This window comes from Lepisma saccharinum, chromosome 9 (assembly GCF_977018435.1).
Source record: "Lepisma saccharinum chromosome 9, izLepSacc3.1, whole genome shotgun sequence".
Lineage (NCBI taxonomy): Eukaryota > Metazoa > Arthropoda > Insecta > Zygentoma > Lepismatidae > Lepisma > Lepisma saccharinum.
The window spans coordinates 93,065,623-93,083,497 of record NC_139237.1 but is presented as its reverse complement, the minus strand read 5'-3'; the positions used below and the strand labels follow the sequence as shown (position 1 = coordinate 93,083,497).

Genomic DNA, 17,875 nt, shown 5'->3' with positions numbered 1-17,875 from the left:
AAAGTTTTTGCCAATCACAATTTTCCTACAGTCTGCATCTTCAAGCACTGTACGTTTTAAATAAATTTATTAATATATAACCTTTGTGTTTGGTTTTGGTAGTTTTTGTTTCATGTTGACGTAGAAAGAAATTTAATTGCAACATGCAGATGAAATATTATACTTCTTCCTGGGTCCAAAACACCACTTGTTCTCTTTCAGGTAGGATCATTAGACAATGCATTCAATTCTGAAAAACTCAATATGCTGACCAAGGCAGTAATTTATTTTATTATAAAACATAAACTAAATGTAACGTTTCAACCTTCTAGCAAGGTCTTCTTCAGACTCTGCACCAAGTACAAATGTAACAAGATACAAAAACAGGATGATATATATACACAAACATGGTACGAGAGGAAGTTTGAAGACCTAAAAGAAAATGGATATGAGGAGATTTATGGAACAGAAGAAAGAACAAACTATAAGAGAAAGGGTCATAAAAGACTGTAGGAGGAGAGGATTCAAGAAGTGCATAAAGGAAACAGGAAGACTACCAAGTTTGAAAGGCTTTCCAAAGATACACAAAAAGGAGATAAAGTTGAGACCAGTAATGGACTGCAGAAACAATATTTTGAAACCTTTGGAAAAGAAATTAAAGAAAGTAATTGAAGTGTTGGTAACACAGCAAGAAAGCAGAGCAGTTAAGAACAGTGTTCAAGTAGTGGACCTCATAAAAGGACTTAAGTTAAACGAGATGAAGACGACAATGTTTAGCTTAGACGTGAAAAGTATGTTCCCGAGCATCAAGAGGGCACACGTTTTGGACATTGTTAAAAAGAGAATGGGACAAGAAATTATAGGAGAATGGGATAGTGAAAGGGTAGTGAAGGCGCTGGAAACCATTTGGAATAATGGTTACAGTATAATGGGGGATAAAATAATGTTAATGAGTGAAGGACTGAATATAGGTTCTACCCTAAGCCCAGCATTGGCTGAATTGGTTATGAATGAATGGGAAAAGAAAGTGATAGAAAAAGGAGATGACAAAATAATTCTGTTTTGCAGATATGTGAATGATTGTTTTGGCATATGGAAGGGGGCAGTGTATGTGTGTATAATTGTTTTTCTGAATTCCAGCATGGTCACACATTTCTCAGTGATGGATTTTGTGATACGAGGTCATTCATCCACATCTGTTGCCAGTAATGTTGATGCTGTGCGTGAAATGATTGAGAGAGATCGGCATGCCACATACAGTGAGATTCAGGCATCCTTGAACATTGACATGAAAGCCATACATATGATTTTGCATGGTCATCCGAACATACGGAAACTTTCAAACAGTTGGATCCCACACAACTTGACCGAAGCTCAAAAACAGGCTCGTGTAAATTGGTGTAAAGAAATGCTCGAAAAATTCAACCGAGGCAAGTTAAATGTGGTGTACTATATCGTTACAGGGGACGAAACTTGGATCTATTCATACGAACCCGAAACTAAACAGCAATCCACTGTTTGGGTGTTTCAAAGTTAGCCGAAACCAACAAAAGTTGTTTGTTCAAGGAGTGCTGCCAAGCAAATGATTGCTTGTTTCTTCCGTTATACCGGACATGTGGCAACAATAGGTTTAGAAGATTGAATGACTGTAAATGCTGAGTGGTATACAACAATTTGTTTGCCAGAGGTCAACAATGAATTGTGTAAAACAAACCCAATTCATCGCATTATTCTTCACCTCGACAACGCCAGTTCCCACTCAGCACACCAAACTGTTGATTTTTGTCCAGTAAAAATGTCGAATTAATGACTCATTGTTCCTACTGACCTGATTTATCACCTAATGACTTCTTTTTGTTCCCACACATGAAAAATAAGATGTGTGGTGAGCGATTTGTGTTGCCTGAAGCAGCTGTTGACGCATTCCGAACATCAGTTTCTGAGGTATCAGCTTCAGAGTGGAAAAAATGCTTTCAAAATTGGTTTGAGCATATGCAAAAGTGTATCAATCTTAAGGGTGAATACTTTGAAAAACAATAAAGCCATTCCCAGAATGTCTTTTTTCTTATTGATTGCAGAAACTTTTCCAGCAGCCCTCATAGTGGTTTGATTTGAGTTGCTGTTTTAAGTCCACTTTATGCACAGTAAGGCTAATTGGGACTGGACCTACAGTTTAAAGTGGGATCCGAACCACTTGTGCCTCCACCGGGGGTATCAAACATGGGACCCCTTGATTACAAGGCAATGATGCTACCACTGCACCATAGGGGAGCCCCCCCCCTCGTAGTGGTAATGCCATCACATTTGTGGTAAGTAAAACAAAGATTTCTGTACAAAAATGGGGCACATTGCAGGAACAAAAGTGGTATAAAAAATAGCATTTCTGTGTTAAAATGGTGAATAAAGCCATAAATTTGATTTAAAAGCTACACTTATTACATAAAAGGAACATTTCCCTTTTATAGTTCATTTATGTAGTTATCAGAGAAATAAGTATATTCCTGTGTAAAAAAGTCAATTATTTGCTCGTCAGATATTGCAGCAGAATTAATCCAGACTTCAGAAAGTGCCACATCAGTAAGTAAAATCTAAATTTTGTGTTTTCAAGTTTACTTCGCACTTTACATCATTTCATGACAAAATGTGGTAGAAAAATGCATGTCACGCCTTTCAAAAACATGAAAAATGAACATTACAGTGTGTTATTTCAAATTTCATGTTTTCACCAAAAACTAAAAGCATGCCATTATTTAAATCAAGTTGTCCCAGAGATAACCGATGGAAGCACATGGGGGTTTGGATCCCACTTAAAATGTAGGTTATTCTTGATTTTTTCTGAATAGGTTTCCACTTTAAAATTGCCATGAGGAAATGATGAACATGAGATTATGTGTGCATAAAATGGACTTAACTCGAGGTAGCCTCCAAATGATACAGTATTGGAGCTGACAGCCCTTTGTTACTAGGAATCGCGTGGAATTCATGATCCGAGCAAGGTTGGACAGTGATGGTAAAGGGTGTTTTTTTAAGAGTGATAGAACTTTCGATAGGGATAACTGTCGTTTGTTTTGTTTTGATGACATGTTGTTTTGTCATTTCATATCAGTGAGCATTGGCAAATGATCATGGAAAGACTGACGCCTCAACAACATTTACAAATTGTGGAAATATATTTCCAAAATCAATTTTCTGTTCGCCAAACGTATAGACCACATCGAAAATATCGGTGCTGTCAGTGAATTGGCCTCCCAAGATCATGTGACCTAACGCCACTGGATTATTTTCTTTGGGATATCTAAAGTCTCTGGTTTATGCTGATAAACCAGCAACAATTGAAGCTTTGGAAGCCAACATAAGTCGTGTTATTAACGACATACGTCCCCAATTACTTGAAAAAGTGGTTCAAAATTGGACTGATCGAATCCGGTTCATCACAGCTAGTTGTGGTGGACATATGCCGGAAATTATTTTCCAAAAGTAAATGTCAGAAAGTTCTCTTTCAAATAAAAACACAATTGGCTTCAAACTTATTTTTTTTTATGTGTTTTATTTCAATTCAAAGTTCTATCACTAAAAAAAACACCCTATATCTAGTAAAACAAATAATTTTACTTTTATTGTTTAAATGGCATTCAACAAAGTTATAATGAAAGCAAACACGTGGGGTAGGCACAGCCTCACCACCTAGAGGAGCACTTGCAAAAACCTTTGCCTTGAATCTGTGAAAAATAATGCTTAATACATCTTATACCTTACTTTCTGCACAAAAGGAATGCAGACATTATTTCTTTCCTACATACACTGTAAGACACTAAGTTCACAAAGGGAAAAACTGTTTCCAGGGCTCCATGCAGCACAAAGAACAAATGCAACACTTTGTACATTTATATTTTGATATCCATTGGAATTTCATTATTCAGAGACAAAGACAACTATTTACACAGTTTTATTTATGCATCAGTCTTGAATAGGCTACAAAAAATTGTTTGAAATATGCAGAACAGAACTTCATCAAATTATTATTCACACTTCATGCAAGGAGTTTTTATGATTACTTAAAGCTATCATGCGTTGAAAACATTGTACAATTATAACTTTAAAAAAATAACACTGTATTCCACAACAGCATTTTGGAGCTCTTGCATTATCAAACCTAATAATGCAACAATTATATTATGTAAATCACTTTTACAGTTCATAAATCAAATCAAATGCAGAAATAAATGCACGTGGGACTGAAGATATAAACAAATTATTATTTCTCGAGGCATTCAGAATAATAGTAGACAAACTACCCTACTTGGAGTGCCCACTTTTGTCAATGTTTCTTGATTTTGTTCCTCGACTTCCTCTTGATGTTGAAGATGATGAGGAATCTCTCTGCACTCGACTCCGGCCAGACACGTCCCTCAGCATGCAGAATATTGCCGTTGGCTCAACATTCAAACTCAGGAGCTCAATCAAAATCCTGAAAGGATTCAAATTTAAGATTTCCTCAAATTCTTATTGGTTCTCAGAACATGTATCGTGCATCTAAATACAAATGAGGGATTCCCCAGTCCACAAGACCTACACAGCCCCTAAACCTCAATTATGCTACGAGCACAATTTCTATCCTAGTCTCAACCCATAGGTTAATGCCACTGAAGATAAATATGGTTTCCTCGAAACCACTGAGTTAAGATATATCATCAGCCTACACACACATGATGCTGGCAGCAAACTCAAGGGGAAACCGTTGCAACTTCATCCTAATTGTCACCCACTGCAGGCTAGATAGAATAGAACAGAAGCAACACACACAAAGATGAAGGAAGTCAAAACCAGCAAAACACGCATGGATTGACAGGGTGTCTACCAGTCTAGAAAACTCAGGATTTTTAATTTCTGGAAAAATTAACATTTTAGTAGTAGTGCACTTAAAGTAGGTTTTTGAATAAGGAAAGAAAAGAAAAAGTAACCGATTAAAAATATTTGTGGGCCAAACTATACTTTAATTTCATATACTGAAAATTACCGGTAGTTACAGTAGAAATTGTATATAGTGTTTTGAACTATTTGTATGTAGAAATCTACTACAGTACGTGGCCATCGGAATTCCCTTCTTTTTATGCATTTTTTTTTTGTTGTGTCTGGTAGATATTATGATTAATGCAGATACTACAACTAAATTTTACTACAATTCTAGCAAATAGTAGTTCAAGGCAACATACATTAACTCATTCAATCTTTCTGGCTAAGTCAATATCTTGGAAACTAATAATTGTGAAGATATAAAATGTTTCTAATATTAAAGATCTTGCAAATAATAATTTGATTACAGTTATTATGAACTAGGAAATTAACATAAAAAACTTCAATCCAGCCTTGGGAGCTCACCATGTATTTGTGAAGTGGCTCCAGGACTCTGGTGATATATGCCGTAAACTGTAGCAAAAGAAATGATTGGGACAGGAAGTTTGATTTTCCCCCATTTTTACATGAAGAGCAATGGCTGCCAAGAGTGTCGAGTATAATCAGGCATCTTCACTGTTACAAATAAGGTAATATTATAAAGAATACAATGTGACCAAATCTTGGTTTATTGTGAATGTGACATATGTAATAAACGGTACAAAGATTAAGTATTCGTGTAGAGCAAATGAGATACATTTTCACATAGGTGCAAATTTATTTCAATTCTGTCAAGATACACTTGAATTTTGAAAAATACATGTAATCTACAGTATTTCTCCCCATGCCAGCATATTCTTTATGTCTAAATATCAGTACAATATAAAAATATTTTTATAAAATACTTAAAAGTACTTACGCTGGCGAGTATGTAATTTCCGTGAAAACATCGTTTCGGGATATAACTAATCCCTTCATCAGGCTGACATGCTATGCCAATTTAATTATGACATTGGCTGCATCACATGAGACATGGATTAAGAGGTATGGTAAAAATGGGTAAAAAGGTTTAAACTTGACTTAAGGCCGCTGAACGTGTATAGGTGCCTTATTCCTACCATTACGTTAAAATCCTGATGTGTATATCCATAAAAACACTAAAACAGAAATACTCTAAAAATGTTAAAAACCACTTTTTCACGAGTGGCTCGGTAGACGCTGTACAGTGACTGAAGGGAGCTCTCGTGGAATGTCGGAAGTTGTATGGTACATTTCCTCTTCTACTTCCTTTCCCTCCCCTTTACTTCCCTTGGGTTACGTCATATCTAATTCGAAATCTATTATTTCGCGAGACGCGTTAACCACGGCCGGTGTGAACTGAAAGCAGATTTTTTCCCTTGTTGTGTCCCATCTTTTGAACATTTTAATCAACTTTTCGTCAATGTTTCCGTCTTCTCTATTTAGTTTATTATCCCTCCCTTTGCAGATATACGCTGCCTCGTATACATTTCTACTTATCGGTTTATGATCTACTCTCCTAATTTCCCACTTCAGAATTTCATGTTCTTCCTCGATTACGTGTTCTGAAAGTCTGGTCCGTGGGGTACCTTCTTTTATATCTTTGTCATATTCCCCCCACCTAATTTTCATGCTCCGGCCGGTTTGACCTATATATTCTTTATTACAAGAACATATAATACTGTAAACCCCTTTTTCATCTTCGTTTTTATTTTTATCTTCTTTTCAGTCCTTTTTATATTGTGTGAAATGTTTCTCAACAGTTCGTGGTGCCCTCATCCCACACTTTATGCCATATTCTTTGGCTGCTCTTTCTATCTTTTCCAAAATTCTTTTAAAATACGGAATGCAGATGTATTTGTGTTTCTAATTCTCCAAGTTGGTTTCATTATCTTGCATCTTGCCTCCTTTGTTATTCCTTTTCCGTCTTTCCCATCTTTTTTACATATTTTGTATGCTTTCCTGCGCATCTTATTCAAGCTTTCCTCAAGCAAAAAATTAATTCTTTATGTCTATTATTAAGCTCAATAAAAGCTATTAAAAGCAAAACAAACACACGTGTTTAGATTTTCATGTACCTATTATAAATGATGAAAAATTCCCTCTTTAACTTAACATTTCCACTATTGAAAGTCACAGTGTTGCATTTCCAATCTGACATTATTTTCTTAGGCCTTTTTCCTTAATGTGTTTGTGTATTAAGTAACATGCTCCAAGAGTAAATAGTAATAATTTCATAAGCATGTACAGTATAGATATAAAATTTCAGTGTCCATCCAACACCAGACTGCATAGATCTTTTTCTTGCACTCTGTGGAGGAAGCTGTACCTCTTGTCCTTATGTGGGCATAAAATAAACACACACGTCAAGATAAAAATTGATTGGCATATTTTATTGGCAGAGAATGAAAATAAAAGAACATGAGAAACTCCACCTGGTCAGCTTCATCACTCAAGAAAATTTCACTTACAAAAGAGTTAGTAGAATTTTTCTTAATAAATGCATAATGTTAAATGGTACCTGAGCACATTTGGCTGAACTGTAACCCCAGCCAATTCAGCTAGTGCAATTAGCTCCATCTGGCTTTGGGTTAAATTTCCTCGGCTTAGTGCAGCAAACTGCATTTTTCCTCGTGCAGGAACGTTGGACATGGATTGGCCTGCAGTCTGGGGGTAAAAATTATTCAATGAAGTACACAAGTGTACACAAGATAAAACACATTCTGGAATGATTCATATCATTCCACCTTCCAAAATAAGAAACAAGCATCATGCGACATGCTGGTCTTACTTCTTGCACTGAACTTTTAACACCTTCTTGGTCAAGCACAGTATTTCGCCTAATGGCATCAGGCTAAATGCTTTCGTTGTTTGGCTAAATATAGTGTATTTATGCTACGAAATTTAAGCCTAACCCAACCTAAGTATTCTGCACTTAACACTACAAACCCAATAGATTTTCCTCATACCACAGGGAGATGGCGTCAATGAAAATGATGTAATAATTAGCACCACCTAAAACGCTCCTTACTCTACTATAATACATCTCCATGAGCTAAAAACAACAGAAATCATGGTAACAGTTCGTTATATCAGACACACATTAAAATCTGATATTTTGTGTTTCTTATGGTTCGTACTTATGAATTGTGTATTGCTGAACATAGTTCAAGGTGCCATTATGCTTTTTACACGAAAACGAACACAATTTTTCCCATAGGAAGTAGTTTTTGTTATTCCTTTTTTCGCTTCCCTAACACACAATATGGCGGGCACACGTTGACTACCGTTGTCGGTATGCAGTGTTTCCAACCTTATTCACTGAAAAATACCTACTATCATGTTCATCACGTGTGAAAATTGCACATTATGCACGGGTAGCTGACAGATAGCCCCACAAACTATTCACGGTTAGGTTAGGCAAGCATAGTAAAAAAAAGGGGGTTGGAAACACTGACAGGGGGGTTATGTCATCAAACTTATGGAGCATCTGGTTCACGTAGGAAAGCAATGGCAATTGTGCGTCTGTGAGATATTTCTCTTGCAAAATATGTGATTTCCCTGTCAAATAGATCCCACGATGAAAGAGAATACCTCGACGAATGTTAGAAACCTTAGAGAAACTCGTTTCGGTAAAATTTAAGTATCCCCGAAACGAATTTCTTCAATTTTACAGGAGAAAGTACTTACCGAAAAGAGTTTCTGTATACTCTATGAAGGTTTAGGAAGTGTTTTTTCCCCCCTCACTGAATAAATTTTTGCGGAAAACCATATATTTTTTCAACATTAATGTCTCTCCGATGCACAAAACCTGTTCCATTGATGTCCTTCTACTACCTAAACCAAATTTTGTGCCCTTGATGACGTAACAACCGGTCAGTGTTTCCAAACATGCGGTTTTCCTACTGTGTAACAGTAGTATAACGTAATTAACTTGCATGTAGCTATTTATGAATGGTTCGCGGGGCTATCCGTGAATGGTTCGTGGGGATATTTATGAATGTTTTTAACAATTTTTGGTAAATATGCGATGTCGCCCGGATGGATTTCTTCAAATTTACAGGAGAAAGTATTTACTGAAATGAGTTTCTTTAACATTCTGGACGTTCTTGGAGGTATTTTCTTTCACGGAAAGTAAAAACTTCGTAGTTTAATGTTGCCGAATAAACAAGAATTAATCACTTTTTACTTAAGAAATTGGCATTGCCTGCCACATTATGCCGTTGTTTCCATTGTGTGCGTGCAGATGGCGAGAGCGTTGAAAGTCACGCGATCTCTGCAGTGTTTCCAAACGTGCCTTCTTTTTACGAAAATTTCTATTTTTAACTATGTTCGCCGCGCTTTCTTTCTTCGATGAATTTAGGGGTGAAATGAGTGCTAATGGTACCTAACGTAACAGGCCTAACCTAACCTTGTGTGAATGGTTTGTGGGGCTATCCGTGGATGGTTTTTGGGGCTACCCATGGATGGATTTTGGGGCTAACGTCAATGGTTTGTGGGGCTATCTGTGGATGGTTTTTGGGGCTAATGTGCATGGTTTGTGGAGGTAAACATGAAAAAAAAAATCGAAATAGTACGTAATTTTCAGTCATGAAGGTTTGAAACACTGCTTGCCCACTGAAAATCGACAAAACACAAGCTGGCGCATCATGACGTGCGATGATCCATTACGAGTGCACGCCATATTGTCTATTACAGAAGCGGAACAAGTAAGACAAATAATCAATCGTAATATGAAAATTTGACAGTATTTTATGGAAAAAGGCATAACTTCACCTTAAAGATTTTTCCGCAAGGCAAAATAGGTAAATACCAGTGGTAAAATTAAGGAAATAAATGAGTGAAAGGTGTCTGGGTGTTATCGCATATTTACCCAATTTTTAAAATGACAATTTTAACTGTTTGCCTAACATAACCGAACCTAACCTAACCTTGCCGTGAATGGTTCGTTGGCTTTTCAAACCTGGAAAAAAAATACGAAATCAGTAACATGAAACTAGGTATTTTTCGATGAAGAAGGTTGCAACACTGCATACCACTGATCATCGACAACGCTAGTCGAGATTTCTCCGCCATATTGCGTGTAACGCTAGCAAAAACGAACAAACAAGAATTACTCGTTATGTCGAAAATTGAGATTATTTGCGTGAAAAAACGAAATGGCACCTTCAAGAATCCTTAGGAATATAGAATACGTAAGTACCAATGTGAAAAAGAAGAAAATAAAAGAATTCCAGCCGTTTCGGGGATACTTAACATTTAATAGTGATGTTACATCATTCTGAAATGATTACTCTTACATGAAGCAAACAGTATAATTTACCATAAAGCAGTGCAGGAGTTCCCATAAACAAGAAATTGTGAATCACTTTAAAACAACGCCTTCTGAAAAGGAGAATTGCAACTACGACAGTTGTTCTGATGCAGATGCAGTTCATATATCCCTTAATAGATTCAAATACTTTTTCTCTAGTGGCAAATCAAATCAATTTGTTTGAAAACTACGTCAACAGATATCGCTTATTGTCCCTGACTTCGAGCTGTCACAAGATGAATGTCTCGTTAAATGTTTCCTTGAGTTCACTTCACAGATTAGAAATGGGTTCACTTTGTAATTTGAGAGTGGTCGTATATAATTTAAATATTGCACATTGAAATGTGAATTGGCGTGAAAATTGTGATTTTGATATTTTGCTGTCGCCTGAAAAGTGAATAGCATAGGGTAGGACAAATCGTAATGGCCGAAATATTGGTTGCATCCATTGCATATCATCACTGGTGTTTGAGTTTAGCGTCGTTTAGATTAGGACTTAGACTACGAATTGGATCATGCAAGAAATTAAATACATTAGCAAATGGACTTTACTCAGGAAAGAGCCAAATTTGTGTTACTTATTACATAGGACTGATTATTGTAAGACTGGTATACATTTGTCGAAACCGAAAGAGAGACAGATCTGTGCTGTGCTGACGGTGTAGCTAAGAATTTTTATGAATTTCAATCCAACTGCAATGTTGAGTAGTTCTGGAGGCACCTTGCTTACCCGTGGGCGTGGCCAGATTTCTTTAAAAAAAATTAGAAAAAGCGGCGTCCTCAAACTCAAAAGGGGCTATATGATCTGTGCTGAAAGGTTTAATAATGATAATATGTAATAAGCGCCAGCTGTGTGATAGAGGCAAAATTCATTCCCGACTCCTGAAAAAGCCCTGAGTATGCCTATTTTTTTTGTTAATGGCTGAATGTTCACAAATGCCCATCAGAATATAACTTACACTATCCTAAACACAACATACTACTTCAAAAATAATCTACATATTAGCGTTCCTTACTGTATTATATAGTATATGGATGCAAAAAATTCCAACGTGGAAAATGGAAGGATGGTTGTACAAATATGGCAATTACATCAGACGCTACAGACGACGATGGTTTGTCTACGCTGGAGGCGTGCTGTCATATTACAAGTAAGCTTTCATAGATAGATAGTTTTATTCACCTTCAGAATCATTACTCATGGTTGTCATTGTATAACATTTCACTATAAATTTTTAATTGGATTAAAATTATGCACAAAGTATACTACGTACATGGGATAAATTGCGGGGCCGTCGACTCACTGTACTCCCTCGAGAATTACGTCAATTTTTTTTAATCGACAGATTTCAACGTTTTAGTTAATATAAAAGTGTTTCCTGCGTTAGGAAACCATAAATAACGGAGATATTTGATCGCAAAGTATGACCCGCGTAAGCACAAGAAACTCCTATTCCGTACTACTATTGCTCATTTTCCCGGTAAAAATTTCCCAAACAGCAGCAAAACTAACACTCCTGGCGTATCCTTGACATTACTACAACTCCAAATTTTACCTATGTTTGTCTAACATTACCTAACCTAACCGTCCATGGTTTGTGGGGCTACCCGTGCATGACGTCAGCGCCAAATTTTAACTGCAGATTCGTGATTATGAGGCCTAAATTATTGACTGTGAAAAATGAAAAATTGGGGAACCGTCCATTATTGTAAAATCATGCCACAACCATTTCCAATACGATCGAGAATATATAGTTTTAAATAGTACTAACCTTAAAACAATGCATTTTCTGCTACATGGTTACCCGGCCAAAGAATGCCACGATACTGAAAATGTCGATACACTCCCCAATATGCATTTTCAATGAATAGCATCATGGTATGACTTAAGATGACTGGACCCCTCTCCGATTGTTTCATATTTGACATACTTACTAATTGAGGCTAGTGACAAATCTGAAGTTAAAATTTGTTGGAAACATCTAGAAATTGCAAAGTAATTGCGAACCATTGACGCTATCCCCACGAACCGTTGACGTGTGGTTAAGTTAGTTTCGGTTAGGTTAGGAAGGATCTAGAAATTGCAAAATAATTGCAAACCATTGACACTAGCCTCACGAACCATTTACGTGTGCAGGTTAGTTTTGGTTATTAACAAAATTGGAAACTTTCTCTATATTGACAATTCTTACCAAAGATTGGTTTACTAGGCACTCTAGGAGCTCCTTGCATTATTATTCTTACAATTTTTTTCTGGAGTTTGAAAATAGTTTCTACTTTTGATGATAGGCCCCAGAATGGTATCCCGGATGTTATTCTTGAATTAATTATTGCATGGTACAGAGTTTTCATCTTATCTTTTGTTAGGATATTCCTCAGGATTCCGGACATATAACAATATGGGCTCAACTTTTGTAGGGGTTGTATTCACTTTTGTGAAAACCACTGTGATGACTCAATCTATGATAACATCGTAATGACCCCTTTTAGTTGTACCACATATTGTTAAAAAAATGCTCCTCTTAAGTTCATTTTATGTTCAGATGGCCTAACCGGCGCTGGACCTACAGTTTAGAGTGCAATTTGAACCTGACACCCCTTGATTTTGTGTGTGTATGCATACAAAATTAGAACTGCAACAATACCTGATAATTCACTGATAATCATCTGCAAATTTAACCATTTTTAGGAACCTTATGTTTTTATTTATTTTTACTTCCTCAGAAACAAAGAAGAAATGGGTCGTCATTGCAAAGGAACAATGTTTTTACATGAGGCTAACATTAAAATTAAATCTCCTGTGGAATTTCGTGTGGATGATGGGAGGCATAATTATCGCCTTCGTGCAGAGTCAGAGGATGAACAAAAGGCATGGATTACATTATTAGAAAAAGCTAAGGGAGATGACATTCGGCAAGGAGGTTTGTATTGCTGTCAGTGATTTATGTAGTGTGTGTACAACTTGTTGAGACACGTAGGAGTGAGGCCGGCAGTCAGAAGGACTGCCCTTGCCATCAAGGGTTGTTGCACTGTAGGTTATGATTATTGTTTTTGTTATTCCATGTGAAGTGTATTATTTCAAACTGAACAGCAATAAGAAATTATATACAGAGTGTCATTAAAATGTGGCCCACGTAACATTTGATTGCATTTGCGTCGCTAAAAAAAAGGTTAATAACAGGAATCCCCTGAACTCTGGAAATTATACGCGAATTCTACATGAATTTTTATCTGTAAACATGTATTACTCCAAATGAATTCATACAAATGCCCAAGACAAGTTTCTCACAGTTTAACTTCTATTTTTATTGAGGAAGGAAAATAAAAGAAAACTGCATGGAAAATAAAAACAGAATTCTCTCAATCCATTTACTTTGTTAGTGTCATTTGCAGAACAATCTGTCCTACAGATGGAAGATCTTTGCAAGATAAGATGGTATCAGTTGTATAAGCCGGAGACAGATTAAACTCGTTTATTTTCAAATAGAAATCATTGCTACTTACCTCATATGCATAGCAGAACATTTTTCAAGCTGGGGATCACTTTTTTTCCATTAAAAAAGCGTTATTTTTAACATTATAATCATTTATTGGTCGTTGCTAATTCGGCGGGCAAATTTTGACTCACGTTGTCTATCATCAGCTGATATGCAGTATCATCAGCTGATGTGCAGTGTTTCCAAACTTATGAACCGATAAATGCCGCACAAACTATTCACAAAAGGTTTTTAAGCGAAAATTGAGGTTAGACTCTACTTGACGTCCTTATCTGCATGGTGATTGCTTCTTTGCATTCGCGGTGCGGCACCTGGCATCTCTTCGGGTAAGTACCATTTTCTTTTTACACTTTCTGTTCACGATAGCCCCACTATCCATTCACGGGGTCGAGGTATGCCTACGAGGTTAGGTTAGGCCTGTTAGGTTACGTTCCATTAGCACTCATTTCACCCCTAAATATGTGCTTCATCTAAAAAATTCCTCAGTACGTTCAATTGTGCATATCTGGACAACATAGATTTCTCTCGATTTACTCCTTCAGGAAACTTTTGCTCGCTTTGGGATTTACGTTGTTGAATTCCTTATAAAATAAGCTTTCCAACTATATATGACACGTATTCCTTAGGAAAAGGACGTAAACTAGAGTGTTACCTTAAATTGGAAAAAAAACAACCCGCTCACACGTCATCTTGTAAAACTACCGCGTGGTTGCTACACTGACAGGTGGTTACATAATCGAACGCACGGAACATTTGATTTACGTAGTCGACGGTAATGGCGGCACGAGCTATCGTACAACGGAGATGCATGATTGACGAAAAATACCTTACTTACAGGCCAAAGAAGTTGCACGATTCGAAAAAACAATTTCCCCGGCTTCACAAAGTCCTCAAGAATGCAATTCCGTAAGTACTTTCTCGTCTTTTCTCCTGTAAATTTGAAGAAATCCGTCTCCAGACTTATACAACTGTTACCGATAAGACATCTTGAGGTTGATTACATCACCCCCACTCACGGCTGGATCAAGAAAGTGTGGGGCGTTACCCCCACACCCCCTATACACCTTCATGGCGTGGTGCTATGCACCGTGGATCACTTTACCTTTTTTGATTAGTTAAATTTAAGTTTGAAATTCTTATACAATTGACAATTGTTAATCGTAGCTTAGTATATTCCGAAACATTTGTGAGTTGTGCGTAGATGTATTTTGAGTCTGAGTATGTGAAATGGCAAATCTAAACTCCACACCTTAAATTGAATATTTAAAATAGTATATGTACTATTTAATTGAATTGAATTTTTGGATACATTGGAATCACACAGACCGTTTATATTAATATATTCGTGCATGGGTGGTGAGAGGTGGTAATACATAAGGTTGAAATAGAGAAACATCTGCTTAGACCCTTGAATTTTTGGAAAGTTCACATTGAAAACCGGGAATTATACTTTAATTTTATAATGGTTTTACAGTGGCCACTCTGAATAAAAGCAAATGCTTAATTTGCAAGTATGTGAAATGTAGGCTGAGAGACGAAATCCAACATTGCAAATTTTTGGTGCGCAAGAAACCCTGCTTGCTACCCCTGTCTCTCCAAAAAGGGGAAAAAAACTATTGGCTTTCTGAACTCTTTCCCTGACAATATTGTCTGGTTCCTCTCTTGGACACACTTGAGGCAAGGCTTCATTTCTTTCCCATCTGCCTCAGTTTCTGGCACTTCCTTTTTTCATGCGTTATTAGTTTTGTACCATTCTTTGTACCATTGGTTTCCTTCCCATTGGGTCACTGAATGCACTCCTCACTACCGGTGACATGAAGGAACCTTGGCCCTTAAGGTAGCAACCAATTGTTATACATATTTCAAGCATCCACTCCCATCCCCTCCCCACAATGCGGCATTTTTGCAGACCTCGTGAGAGATCAAAATTGCCATGAAAGTATCAGCCGGTTCAATAAATACTTTTTGACATCGATACCATTGGTATCAGTCAATATCAATACATCAGTATTGGTATCAACTCAGCTCTAATAAATGCATCTACGCTCATGAATTCTGATTCCTTTCACCTACAAGAGGTTATATTATTCACCTACATTTGTTCTCCTCTTTGTCTGTAACGTAGACAAGATTAATGACGTGGACTACATCAGGATCCTCACTCATCTCAGCTTTCCCTTTGGCATGTGTGAGTTCTCCTCTACTTTTTCCATGCAGCATAAGCAACAAATAACAAGAATTCTCTGGACAGCCCCATTATAGAACTCTGATGAAGGCGATTCTGAATTTGTGTGCAACTATACCGGTCAAATTTCCAGCTGGCGGCTGGGAAACAACGAATCAGCGATCTGCTGAATTCTCTACAACTGACATCGGGCATTTTCATGTCTCAAGTCACCCGAATGTTGATGGTGGGACAAAACAATTAAGTGTTGGATATACCTCATGTTGCCAAATGTACTGTAAAACTGGGGAGACTTACTGGATAAAAGTTGAATGATAGTACACAAAACATGGGAAAATAGTACATAAAACACCCAAACACTGTACAAAGAAGATAATAAAAACTAACAAAGAAACACATACGCTTACAACATGGTAATGGAAGAGAAGTTACTAGGAATCGATGATATTGGAAATTTGATATTGCAGTATATCGTCAAGAAAATATCATCACAGACAACATACGGTATTTTTCCATATTGTGGTATCTCCACGATATAAATCCCCAAATATCATGAAAATATATTGCTGACATGATGTATATCGCTAAAATATCATGATGATACATCGCTGACATGATGTATATTGCCATATATCGTGATGATATATCACCGACTTGGTATATATCATCTAGTTGATATCTCCTGGATGATATTTTTTCAATATTGCGACATATCGCCCAACACTAGATGTTACCCTTCCAGTTTTTGCTTCGCAACGAAGGTTGTTGACACTCGTCAAGCGACACTTCCCCGAAGACAATTGGTGGACAGATGTAGGTCAGCTGCCAGTTGGGCCTGTGATCGGTGTAGTGCCATTTCTGAAAGTGCATTAAACAAACTTGATATTTGCCAGTGTGCAAATTATTGGCAATTTCACCAATATCCCTGATCAGCCAACACAGATTAGTATGTCTTATACATAATTATAATAGAATTTGTGCACAAAGTTGATGACAAGTTAAAGAAAAATATATTACAAATCCAGTGTAGGTTAGAATTGTGGTAGTTTGGATGACTGCTTTGATGACATCACATCAGGCAATTTCATTTAATGTATATGGATACACTGTTTTAGGTGCATTGGGCTTGGGTTATTCGGTTGCATCTGTTGATATAGAAAAAATAATCTCGGAGGCTGAGAAGCTCCAGAGCGTCATAAAAGAAATGCAAGGATTGAATAAGAACATGCTAGTTGTGGTGGATCAACTCGCTTCATCTATTGTTGCAGAAAATGAAAAAATCTCAATGCTACAAAAAGATTGCTCCTTGATGACTGAGGTAGGTTTTATTGTCTAATATAAATTTCCAGTATGCAGTAGGAATGTCACGACGTGGTTCGTATAAATGCCAGCCTTTTACTCCCTGATGCCCACTTGGGCCTTGAAGCACCACTTGTCCTGGAGCAGCAAGCCAGTAGTAGAACTTTACTTGGGTTCACCATTCAAAGCTGTGAGCAGGTGCAAGGTAACCCAACATTCAGCAGTTTTCTTTAAAGGTTGCAAGGTTAAAAAAGAATTGAATCATTCCAAGATACGTTTCCCTTGTGGTAATTCAAGGCTTCAAGCAATTCCACGCAGCCACTCTTACCAACTTTTCATTTATACATGGCTCCAAAAGATGCAACATGCTCCAACCAGATGTCGATCACCTTAACCTTTTTCATGTAGATATCTTTTATACCAGTGGTATATTCTAGCCTTACTGTGCATAAATTGGACTTAAAATACCAAATCAATCAATCAGTGGTGTATTCTGAAAATTTGACTTAGCTAACCACAACATTTCTTATTTATTGTATATAATTATTATATATGAATTAGATATAATAAAAAGAAAATCACCATTACAAGCATATAAGTAAAGAGAAAACGGAAGTCCGACAACTTCAAATTTTCTGGGAATTTCTAAATATATGGAAAAAGTTGATTTTCCTGTGGTAATCCAGGTAA

The 17,875-nt window shown here is 36.8% G+C and overlaps 2 protein-coding genes across 3 annotated transcripts in view; one reads left to right on the top strand and one right to left on the bottom strand.

Annotated features, from left to right (window-relative positions):
* Window positions 1-3,910: 3,910 nt before the first annotated feature.
* Window positions 3,911-10,594, bottom strand: LOC145992828 (mitotic-spindle organizing protein 2-like). The gene is made up of 3 exons (XM_083129223.1): window positions 10,214-10,594; window positions 7,412-7,557; window positions 3,911-4,447 (listed from the first exon to the last, which is right to left on the bottom strand). The coding sequence occupies exons 1-3, from the start codon at window positions 10,214-10,216 to the stop codon at window positions 4,276-4,278; spliced, it is 321 nt and encodes a 106-aa protein (XP_082985349.1). The 5' UTR covers window positions 10,217-10,594; the 3' UTR covers window positions 3,911-4,275.
* A 589-nt stretch (window positions 10,595-11,183) lies between these two features.
* Window positions 11,184-17,875, top strand: part of LOC145992827 (oxysterol-binding protein 2-like) — a 32,794-nt gene continuing 26,102 nt past the window's right edge. Inside the window, exons 1-3 of one of the 2 annotated variants that reach the window (XM_083129221.1) lie at window positions 11,184-11,355; window positions 12,929-13,125; window positions 17,002-17,204. In XM_083129221.1, the coding sequence (XP_082985347.1) occupies window positions 11,240-11,355; window positions 12,929-13,125; window positions 17,002-17,204 (516 nt within the window). In that variant the 5' untranslated portion in view covers window positions 11,184-11,239. The remainder of the gene's footprint in view (window positions 11,356-12,928; window positions 13,126-17,001; window positions 17,205-17,875) is intronic. The other variant, XM_083129222.1, reaches the window with a different exon arrangement.

Bases quoted from the DNA above. Each gene is read 5' to 3' on its own strand.
- LOC145992828 (XM_083129223.1), bottom strand. The intron at 4,448-7,411 runs GTACCATTTAAC...GAATCCTTTCAG, and splicing joins GTTCAGCCAAATGTGCTCAG to GATTTTGATTGAGCTCCTGA.